The following is a 12,373-nucleotide window of genomic DNA, read 5'->3' as shown; positions in this document are numbered from 1 at the left end:
CTGCTGTCGCTATCGTAACTATAAATAAAAAAAACAATGAACGGTCAAAAACAGCTCTGTTCAGTTCTTAAAAAAGAACATGGCTGCTTTTCCAGTGTCAAAAAGTGTTGAAGCTATAAAGCCATGTTTTAGCCGGATTAGATACAAATGCAAAAAAAGCAGAAATAGCTGCGAAATAGACGGGCGTGCTGTAGAATGCAGAAAGATTCTGGAATGATTTGATGAAGTTATTGACTCCACCTAGAAAAATATTAGATTTTCTAACGATAAATTGATATGCGTTAATAAATATCAATCCACAAAGACTACATTAGTGATCTCCATTACATTAGTTAGGTTTCTTTGGCATTAAGCTATTTAAGTTTAATCGAAGCTTTAAAGCGAAATGTTTTGTTATTGAGTGAGGTAAGTCACGTATGATCAAAATCTAGTCACGCAAATGACTTAAACCTCTGTTTACTGAGAGTGAGAAATGAAGTCACGCGTGCGAATGCCTTTAGTGAGAGGAAAAACTCAAAGAATTTGACTTTTCAACATTTTTGTAAGAACAAATGTTAACGAAAAAAGAACACCAGACGACGAAAATCACCTCAATAAAACTACGAACAGCAGTTTCGTAGCTATGATCAGCAATAATTTGAACTACAGAACTTAGCACTAATATTACTGTGGATTTATTGAAAAGATTTGATCGGATTATCTTTTTTTCTAGTTACGCTTTTAACTTGCTATACTCGCCTAGTCATTGATTGCGTAGTACGATGCTAAAATGAACCAAATCCATTGAAATGAAACGTAAATAGAAGTCACTTCACGCCTAAAAAATTAGCCGCCACGCCATTCAAAAACTACTTATATAAGAAAAGCATGATTCTTAATCTTTTGCATTTTAACATTCTATTTGTCTATTTGTACTCTGATTAGAACACAAGACCTGTCTTAAGCTCACAAAAATCAGATACTAGAACATAACCGACTAACGTCGGGCGCATTGCTCTCAAACAACCGGCGAGCGTTGGCTTCATCAGTACCTAACCACTGTTTAGTGAGCCTAGCTGTAGCTTGATGGAAGCGGCGTGAGGTTAGGGTAATAGAAAATGACATCACGCCACATAACAGCCTCTGAGGTTCGGCATCAACAAAAGAGTTAAGGAGAGATAGAGAAAGTGCGAGAGATTAAACGCGAACGAGAAAGAAAGAAACCCCAACCAACAGAGAGAGCGAGAGAGAGAGAGAGAGAGCCAAGAATATTTTCCATGATGAGATTCGACTGTGAAACTTGTAGTTTTCTAGCCTTGTTAGTAATTAAATCACATATAAAAAACTAAGTGCAAAATTCAAAAGAAAGGTTTCCACATTTCGCATTGAAGAAAATATCTTCAAAAACATTTTTGTCTCGTGATTTCTGCTATTTAACCCAGCTACAAGACTTAAAAAGGTTCGTTGGCCAGTAATGATCGTTAAAAGGACCAAAAACATCCAAAAAATTTTTAAAAATTTTAACAATGCAAATTAAAAACAAGGCAAATTTTAACACAATCTTGCAAAAATTCGCGATATTAATATCTTCATAACAATTTCATTGTATCAAGAGACTATCCAGTATCTTTATTTCAAGCCTTGAACAGTTTCACTTGCTCATAAAGATCCATAAACATGGAACATGATAATCTGTCGAAAAGTTTCAAAAATAAATTGTATAGAACTCGAGTTGTTAAAATATTGATAACCATTACATTAACTCAGCAGCTTACTATCAAACCTCAGAGGAAGTCACTGGCCCATGGTGCACAAAAAATCAAAATATTCAAAAAAAAATATTAAAAAACTTGAAAATTGCAAATGTTAAAATTCGTGTTAAAATCTTGAAAAACATTCCATTACATCCAGAAACTATACAGTAACCTATTATCAAACCCCAGAGGAGGTTTTTTGAGACTTGATACACCTAAAAAAACGACAAAAGTGCAAGTTTTGTCAAAAATTGATAAAACTATTCCATGGCCGATAAAAATTTTTCAGTAACTTATTATCAAACCCTAACGGAGATTAAACCTTAACGGTAAGGCCGAAAAACTTAAAAAATGACAAAAAATGTCTAAAAAATTGCAAGTTTTGTAATAAAAAATACTAAAATTTGTGGTGTTGAATTCTAGAAAACCATTCCATTACCTTTAGAAACTATACGGTAACTCATTGTCAAACCCTTGACGGCTTCTGGGTAGGCAAAAACTTGAATAATGACAAAAATTGAAAGACTGCAAGTTTTGTCAAAAAAATGCTAAAGTTCGCAATGTTAAAATGTTGAAACCACTCTATTACCACTATAAACTATGCAGTGACCTATTTTTAAAACCTAGAGCAGGTTCCTCGACACCTAGGGCTGATAAAATTCAAAAAATGACAAACATTTTCAAAAAGCTTAAAAAATTGAAAATTAGTATAAATTTGTCTGTTTTTAGAGAGCGGTTGTTCGTCAGTAGCTAGCCATGGAGGGGAGGGGGCGGGGTGCAGATGGTGGGGGAAACAGTGGGGTGGGGGGAACAGCGCTGGGCGCTATCTGTTTGCCCGTTTTTGAGGACGAAAAGTCAAATGCGTCAGACGAAAAATCGGTCAAGCGAAAAATCGCATTAAAAAAAAGACCGACAGGACTAATATAACTGCTACAAACTTCGTTTGAGATCAATTAAAAAGTTTACTTAAGACATGAAGGTTCTACGATTCAGCCATTACGATCTATGATACAAGCAAATTGGAATTAAAAACCCGTCACCAATACTCAATTTCCCGGTAGCATGTCATGACTACACAGCGTCTTTCTACTCAAAATATCTCAGTTGAAGCTGGTAATCAATCTATCCGAAAATCTTTTATATATTATGAAACCCACTCAACTTTCTCTGTTTCACACCAAATGTCTAACAATTTAAAAAATGGACAAACTAAAACAACAATTATTGAAATCAGTTTTGAAACGAGGTGTTCAGATTATAAATAATAATCTAAATAAGTTAAATTATAACGCTAGATGTCAGTATCAACTGTTAGATCACTTTGCTGTTATTAGCATAAGTCGCGGATTATAAATTGAAAAACATCAATTACAGAACAAAATATAATTTAAAAAAGATTAAAAGTATTAAAATTATATTTGGCGAAGCTGTTGGATTAGACTAATTTTGATTTCGTTAATATAAACGTGATTTAAAACACATTTGATCAATCACTTCAAAGTAGTGACTTAAATATGATACAGTTCCACGTGTCATTCATTGACTTGAATCCATTTCTATACGTACCGTTTTCGACAAGTTGATCTGTTCAATCAAACAACAAGTCATCCCCTTCTCCGATATATTTGACGTGAAAAAGTGCCTAAATTCTCTTCTTATCACGCAAACAAATTTTTGATACAACTAGCTATAATTTACATGTTTGATGTCAAGATCGGCCGCGGTGTGCCCGTAAATACTTGAATTCATCAACAACCGCAAACTTCCATTTGATATATTTTCAATAATTTGAAAATATTTTCAATAATTTGAAACAGAACACTTTTCGAAGCAAAAATTGAAAAAGAAAAAAATCATCTGGGGTGAATTTTGAGTAGATGGGGGCAACTTTTTCAAAGTACCTTTGCAGACAAATTTCCAAAAAACAAAACATAAACAAAAGGCTGAAACAAACTTTCTTTTGTTCGTTTATTTCGTATCAGTATATATTTGCATTTTAAAATGAACTTTAAAACTAATTTCCTGCAGCATATTATTTTGGAAAAGTCGACACTTCACCGGAAACCGGTTTTTGAAATCAGGAATTGATAACTGATCAATGATTTTGATTGGAAGCATACATCAATAATTCTTTAACACTTATTTTGAGAATAATTGCCTCCCGTTTTTCAAAGAAATCGTCAGTTTTCAAATTGAAAACACGAATAACAAGGGTTAAATTCCAACGCCTTCTATATATAATCAAAAATTAATAAATATAAAGTCTTCTGCGCACAAAAAAAACTAAGAATCAAAAATATCGGCTTGACATTCGTCAAATAAAGGGTTGTACACATACAAAAGACGAACAAATTAGGAGTACAATACACGTTACTTCTTAATTGATAAAAATAAACCGACGAATGTCGGAAGAATTGCTCTTGAACGACGGGCGGGTAGAAAATTTTTTGACCATGCCGAGATTCGAACTATTTACCTCCCGAACCCTAACTACATGCACTGGCAACTGCGCCATCAGACACTTCGTTTGTTACACTGCAACCAATTTATATTAGCAATAAGCTTTACTTCGGAGTGAGAGCGATGGAGATCACTCAAAACTGAAGAACGAAAGTGTGAAAAAGTCACTTGAGAAGTCAAAGAATGCTCTAGAAGAAAAACGCAAAATGGTCAAGCAAAAAATTTGCACAAAAAAGACCAACACGTTTACAATAATTGCTATGAACTTGGCTCAAGAGCAACTAATCATACATAATTCTATTTATACATATTCATATAAATATGTGGAGTACCAAAACGTTCTCAAAGGTGTTATTTTCTAGTTCATTCCGAAGAAACTTACACTGAGCTAAATAATTTTGGGCAAGCTTAAGAGGTACGTTGGAACAATCTGGGCTACGCACAGCGAATAAGCCTGTTTTACATTTCTGCTAATTCGCGATGAATTTTTGTCATTTGGTAAACTATCACTCGACCATTTCTTGCAACTATCCAGAATAAGTACAAAATACAAAAACACAATTCTCTTCAACATACTTCGCCAAACACTGATTAAGTAAATTAACGATAAAGTTAACGACTTTATCTCAACTTGTAGGGTTGGAACATGAAAACTTTGAACACAATCAAACCATGACTTGTGACCTAATTTGTGAAAAAAAATTAACATAAACCGACTAACGTCGGGTGACTTGCTCTCGAACAACAGGCGGGGGCAATTTAATTTAGTGGGGATGTAGCCTAGAAATGTTTATTGGTTCGAAACAAAAACGGCGTTACAGGGGGTTTGAACCACCGAACTCCAGGTTGGCAGTCTGCCATCTTAACCACTAAGATACAACGGCATTTCAAACAATTTGCTTCACAACTACTTCGATTTCAGAACGAGAGCAACTTAGATCATTCAATGATAACGGACTATCGTCGTAAGAACTGCTCTCAAACAACTAGTGGGAGCTCTAATCTTTTGCAGCCTGCTTCAGTCGGAGGTGGGGATAACCAAAATCACTCAGGAAGCTTCAAATGACTGTCATTAGAGCTCATTGTATACCACTAATAAAATTTTAAAAATTACACCAACTTCGGTGCACTTTTCATTTGAGTTTTAGTATTGGACTGTCACCACTTGAGTTCAGGTGCTGACACTTCTGAATGAGACAGAAATTTAGATCAAGCAAAACCCGAAAGGTCAAGGGCGCAAAAGTCATTCGAAAAGTCAAAACGGTCAAGCAAAAAATTTGCATAAAAATACCGACACGTGTACACTAATTGCTTCAAACTTCGTTCGGGAGCAATTAATTACTAAGAAAACGGACCACAAAATATATTTACGCCACATTAAATTCCAGTTGCGAAAGTTTCAAAGTCAATTGCTAATCACTGACAATAGCAGTCTTCATGCTTTATGAACTTAAATCGGTGTGAAATAATTCATAAACAACTGAAATCGCGACCTAAATCTATCCAATTCAGCCCAACATGAGAATCCAATATTAGCTGAGTGGTCTCAAATTCAAAACGTAATTTGACGCCTATCGAAGCTCTGATTGATATTTAAAGAGTGCAATGGTCCCAAATTACCACACCTTGCTTATTGCAATTTAACTTCAGGTTACACTGTAGCAAAATCTAGAGAAATTGCACGAACAAAATCAAGCGCAAATCAAGCATCTGTCGACACAAATCAAGCATCTAAACTCCATCAGTTTATTTCTACAATATAAAGTTAAGCTAGATTTTGGGAACCTTGAAATATTGATAGCTAAAACTTTCAAGATCTGAGATTTCTCCGAAAAAAGCGAGTGAATAAACTGAGTAATTCGTTTCCTGTAACAACTCGTTAAGCACACATTACACAAAATTGTCGAGAAAGTTTCCTTTTCAGAAAGAACTTTTGTACGTAATCATTGGGCAAAACCCAAAAAAGAGCCTCTTTTCAAGTACACTGTAGCTTGTTAAATTGTTTCATATTGATAAAAAATGACCCTAATAGGACAGACATGCAGAACATGAGCGCCTGAAATACTTTGTAGAGCACGTTCTTGTTTCGATCGTTTCTAGCATCCTGTAACCCAATAAACAACCCTATTCTGACTATTAGACGAACCCATAAAACTAGAGAATCTCACTCGGATCATCTTTTATTTACTAATTACAACTTATTCACGCAACAGGCTAAAATTTGGTCACGAATTATGCCAGAATTCAAAACAAAATAGAAAACAGGTGCGTTGATTGACGCCTCACAGCAATCAATCACTCAAAAGTTGACAATGCCATGTTTGCAAATTAATTAAAATTTACTGGTAAAACTCAGGTCAAAACTACTCAGGTCTACTGGTAAAAACTGCGCCGTCATTAGATGTGACCAGCATGAAATTTGACTAGTAGCGCGTTTCAAAATCGAACTTTATCAGTTTTGAGAGCAAACATATTAAGAAATAAATCTTTGTTCAATTTGTCGAAACCTTTGAGAGATTTTATCTATAAGATAGACAAAACATACAACCCTACTACAACAGATTTCAAGGACAAATTAGAGATTTGAATAGTAGTCTTAAATGGAAATAACTTCGAGCTGAACAATACAAAAGTATGTCATTTGGATTAAAGAGGAGTGAGTTTGAACTTGTATCTCCTTCGCTTGACCCTTTCTGAACAACACTTCAAATCGCTTAAACTTGAGATTTAAACCATAATTTGGCTTACAGAAAAAGAAAGTTTAAACACAAACCTACAAGGCCTACTTTTGCGCTTTACAACGTTGAAAAATAGAGTAAGACGACAAAACAAGCATAACATCTCAGAAACAGACTCTCAGCACTCCAACTTTGCATTGAATTAAATTGTTCCTCAGTTAAACTCCAGTAAGCTGGCAAATGAAGCTTTTTTAAATGGGCTCAAATACCTAAGGTCAATACTCGTTTTTCGTTTTTAGCTAGAAAGCACCAATGGTTAGAAAAATTAGCCATGTGAAACAAAAGAGCAATAGAAAACAGTCGCCATCGTTTCATTAAAACAAATTTTCATAAATTTTTCTCGAGATGGACTGTGGTTCTTGTAGCTCACTTCAGCCGAGGCGGTGATTGGTTGAGTGGGAGCGAGGATAATTGTACTACATCCGAGCTTCAAATAACATTATTGGGCTTCAAAAGATATTATTAATTAAAATTTATTACAGACAACATAATTGAAATGGAAAAAGACGAACCAACTTTTCTCGCCCACTTTTCATTTGACTTTTAGGATTTATTTGACGCCCATTGATTTTCCTGACTAAAATAGGAAGAGTTCAATTCAAGATCGCACAGAACTAAAAAAGATGGATAAGAAAGGCAATAGCAAATGTCAATTTGGTCAAGCACAGGATTTCCACGTACAGGACAGATACGTTTACAATAAATGTTTCATGGGCAAAAAACAAGACAGCCGCAATTTAGCTACAAACCTTTATAATTCAATTATAGTGAATTCCAACAACCAGACAAAAACTGGCTTAAGTTATTAATTTCATCCACAGTGGTGGGAACAACTTTATAACTCTCTGTGATATCGCTTTGGCACATTTAAATATTTGGCCAGGCCTTCGAAAAAAATTGTTTCCAGGAGGAAAAATCTCCTAATTTGAGTAGCAAGTGCATACTTTATATACATGCAGCCTGCTCGAAGGTTATCAATACCTTATTGGTTTTCTTAATAAGAGCAAACAGCAAACATAAACCGACAACATCGCAAAAAACGCTATCGAACAACAGGGGGGGGGGGGGTCAATTTAATTCAGACGGCGTTTTAGCCTAGGTATTTTTCGTAATGGGTGCAAAAAAATCCGATCAGGGAGTGGTTCGAACCCGTGACCTCCATCGCGCTAGACTGAGGCCTTCAAGAATCGGCTATCTGTCCCGTGTAATTCCCAATCTTAGTTTCTCAATAAGAGCAATTAAGATCACGGAAAATATAGGCACTCAAGCGCGAAAAAGTCATTTGCAAAGCGAAATTGAAAATAACGTTCTAGAAAACTGTCAAGCAAAAATTTTTGCTTCAAAACACACACATATTTACAATATGCTTCAACTTCGTTCGAGAGCAATTAAAGTTAATCTGATCAAACATGCTTCAAGTTTCACTTTGCTTCTAAAGGTTTCTATAAACATAAACTTATACGGTTTCGTTGCTCCTAGTTAAAAATCTCCGGCAACAATAATCTATAAAACTCCAGAGAGAAAAAACTATTGATCTTTTCTACTACAAAATTCTCGTGTTGTTCATTACGTATGAAAAAAAAATCAATTTGTTCACTGCCCTAAGAAACAGTATTATATCAAAACATTTCCAAAGCGAAATGATGTTTTAACCTCACTTCACATTCGATTGTTTTGCATCCAATATTAAGCGCTGCATTCTGACGTAATTTTGTCCAATAAATTTAATTCTCCTCAAAATCCGTGACTGGTCACATTTCTTATAACATACTAACCCTACACTATCTAATCTTGAAACATAACCGACTAACACTGACGAAATTTTTTCTCACAATGACGACCAGTTGGCTTCGGCAGAAGCTAGCTTTGGCACAGTGAGGCTAGATTAAGCTTAAGAGGTGACAAGAGGGAGTAGAAAAAGGGATGTTTTTTTGGTGGAGCGGCTGCATCAGTATGAGGGTGGAGTGAGGAGCGTGGACAAAGCAGGGATGAACGCCGGGTGGGGGAGGGACAAGCGAGGTGTCCAAAAACGCCAAAACATAGCCGGCATGTTGCCGGAATAGCTGCGAAAGAATAGACCTGCGTGCCATATAATAGAGATAGAAACACAGATCTAAATTAAAAATCGACGCCGCTCAAAAAACTAAGCTAAAAAACATTCAGCGATAAATTATTAAAGCTTGTTAAATTTCATTCCACAGAAGCCTCTCATTACGGACCTTTACTGCACATATGAGTTCTTTTGACCTTCACAAATTCAAATTAAACTCAAGTTTTAAAGTGCAAAAGTCATTTTATTGAGTGAGGTAAGTCACGTATGATCAAAATCTAATCACGCAAATAACTTAAAAACTTTTGCTAAAGCGAGTGAGAAATGACGTCACGCGCGCAAATGCCGTAAGTGAGAGGAAGAAGTCATTCAGAAAATTTTCAGCTTTGCTAAGTGAACAAATGTAAAACGAAAAAAGAGCGTCAGAAACAAAAAACATAGCCGGCAGATTGCCGGAATAGCTGCGAAATAGACTTGCGTGCCATAAAATACAGATGGAAAAAGACACAGAAGTGAGTTGATAATAGTTATCGCCGCCTATAAAACTTACAAGTTTATTTCAAAGGAGGTTGTTTTTGGGTGCAAAAAAGTTTCCCTGTCGAGTCTCGAACCGGCGATCTCCGGATTAACAGCCAGTCGCCTTAACCACTCTGCTGTCGGACCATACAATCTGTTTACTTACAATCAACTTTGTTTTAGGAACAGATTCTGTTTCTGAATAACCGCAATTTAGGTCACGCAGAAAGCGTGAAATCAAGCGCGAAAAAGCCATTTAAGCAGTGACGAGACAGAATGTTCTAGAACAAATGTAAAACGAAAATAAAGCGTCAGACGACGAAACAAAAAAAACAAGAGCACCGCAATATAGCTACGCTCAGCTTACAGCTTCGCAGCTATAAAAAACCAAGAGCACCGCAATATAGCTACGCTCAGCTTTCAGCTTCGCAGCTATAATAAATGACATGCGCGGAAACGTTAGAGCTATCAAGCGACTGGTGAGCGGTTGCCTATGCTTTATCGACACTAGCCTCAGCTGTATTGAAATGGCGTATGATCCGCGCAGCGGAGAGGGTGGAGCATACGGGAAGAGATCAAACCCAAGTACCATCCTTCACACCCTGAATTTATGTCTATAAAATACTATGTGAGTCGTCGCATACTAGAGTTTAGCAAGCCGAAAGACTGTAAGAGAACTTAAAATGCCCTCCCTGATTTTATAAACATGCAGCCTGCTCGAAGGTTTATCAATACCTTATTGGTTTACTTACTAAGAACAAATATAAACCAACAACATCTCACAAAACGCTATCGAACAACGGGGTCAAATTAATTCAGACGGCGCTTTAGCCTAGGTATTTTTTGCAATGAGAGCAAAAAAATCCGATCAGGGAGTGGTTCGAACCCGTGACCTCCATCGCGTTAGACTGAGGCCTTCAAGAATTGGCTATCTATCCCGTGTAATTTCCAATCTTAGTTTATCAATAAGAGCAATTCAGGTCACTGAAAATATAGGCACTCAAATGCGAAAGAGTCAATTGAAAAGCGAAATTAGAAGTAACGTTCTAGAAAACGGTCAAGCAAAACTTTTTGCATCAAAACACACCCATATTTACAAAATGCTTCAACTTCGTTTAACGCATACTAGAGTTTAGCAAGCCGAAAGACAGTAAGAGAACTTAAAATGCCCTCGAACACACCACACCATTCACACCCTGAATTTATGGCTACAAAATACTATGTGAATTGTCGCATATAGAGTTTAGCAAGCCGAAAGACTGTAAGAGAATATAAAATACCCTCCGGGCCGTACCTCTTGATTACGTTTGAGGACAAAGAAGTCAAAAGGTTCAGACAAAAAATCGCATAAAAAGACCGCAGGACTAATAAAATTGCTAAACTTTGTTTGAGAGCAATTATTAAAAGAACGCATAATTTTCTCTATTTTCTTGCAAGAACTCCACCCAATCATCGACATAGTGTTTGAGACTACCTGCATGACCGAAAAGGTATTGACAATAGCAAGGAACAACCACCAGGGCAAAGCAAAACCATTTCGTTAATTTAAAACTGGTCCAAAAATTTTCAAGTTGCATCCAGAGTGAACCCAAAATTCGTTTCAAGATTTGCAATTTTAACACGGAAACTACTAACCAACAAAAAAAATGGGAAGAAAACTTCATTAATAGGCAAAATAGGGCCAAAAATTGTCCTCAATCACTCAATTGAAAAAGCAAATGGATAACAATAGAGGCAATCGCTAGAAAAACGAACTGCAACCCAGAAACATCTCAGAACAAAAATTTGGAAAAAGACCCGAAAACTGCGAACATAACCGACTAAAGTCGGACAAATTTCGTTAAAACTGGATGAAAAAAAACTTTCAAGTTTCACTCATAGTGAACACGAAGTTCTTTTCAGGAGTTGCAATATTAAACATAGCCTGCAGCTTGCCGGAAAATAGCCGCAGTTGAGGCACTAGACGCACATCGGGATTGAAACAGAAAAAAAGCAGATAGAAATTGACAGAATATTTTTACTAGTTTCAAAAGTTGTTCTAATTCGATGTGTGCAATTTACGTTTGAATCCTAACCTATTTTTAATTCAGCTTCTAAACTGAAATGTATTAAGATTAATCCTAATATCAACTAGCAATCGCTCTAGTGAACTTTGATAACCTAAAGCATAATGACTTACTGACCGGGCTTTATCGGTTTATCCCGTTTTTTTGATTTTGCTCTTTTGACATTGACCGTATTCACTAAAATAGGTAATACAATGCTTGAAAGAATTTAAAAACCATTCAGTTGAAACGTGAGTGAATATGTCAGGAGTTAACCGTTACAATAAAGATTACGCATAGTATTTCATTTGACATGTAATCCAGAGCACCAAAGAAACGTAGTTTTTAGACATAGTGTTTGCGGGAACAAGTTGACCGCTGTCCATGCCCATGCCTCTCATCCGCTGTGGGATGTAATCCGTTAACCGCGGGCCGGTTATCACGGCAAAGCGCGCCCACAGACCCGCGAGGGTCACATTATAGTACAAATTTCTGCTTATTTTGACCCCTTTTTTTCAAAATTTGGCTTGCTTGACCGCCACCACTGTCTTCAGCTAACTGCTGCATGACTTACCGCAATGTATATGGCCTTGGATGCTGCTAGAAGATGTTCCAGTTTAGCAGTGGGTGAGAATGAGCAGTGCATGCGCTTGAAGTAGTACTTAACAGTCTCCAGCTGTTTCCCATCCGGGGGCTGAAGTCTCTCGGGAATACCCAGTTCCTTGGGCGACTTCAACTTGGCGGATATCAGATTCGCCTCCATCTTGTCAAGGCTGCCATTGCTGAACACAGAACAACTGATTAAACAGGTTTCAAAAGATGAACATACCG

At 36.5% G+C, this 12,373-nt stretch overlaps 1 protein-coding gene across 1 annotated transcript in view; it reads right to left on the bottom strand.

The window, feature by feature from the left end:
• The window catches only part of LOC142348181 (uncharacterized), a 67,009-nt gene that overhangs the window by 14,944 nt on the left and 39,692 nt on the right, over positions 1–12,373 (bottom strand). Inside the window, 2 exon segments of the mRNA XM_075399423.1 lie at positions 3,300–3,317; positions 12,117–12,324. Of these exon segments, the coding sequence (XP_075255538.1) occupies positions 3,300–3,317; positions 12,117–12,324 (226 nt within the window).

This window comes from Convolutriloba macropyga, chromosome 10 (genome assembly GCF_964194025.1).
Source record: "Convolutriloba macropyga chromosome 10, txConMacr16.3, whole genome shotgun sequence".
Classification (NCBI taxonomy): Eukaryota; Metazoa; Xenacoelomorpha; order Acoela; family Convolutidae; genus Convolutriloba; species Convolutriloba macropyga.
This window is presented reverse-complemented; position numbering and strand designations above follow the sequence as displayed.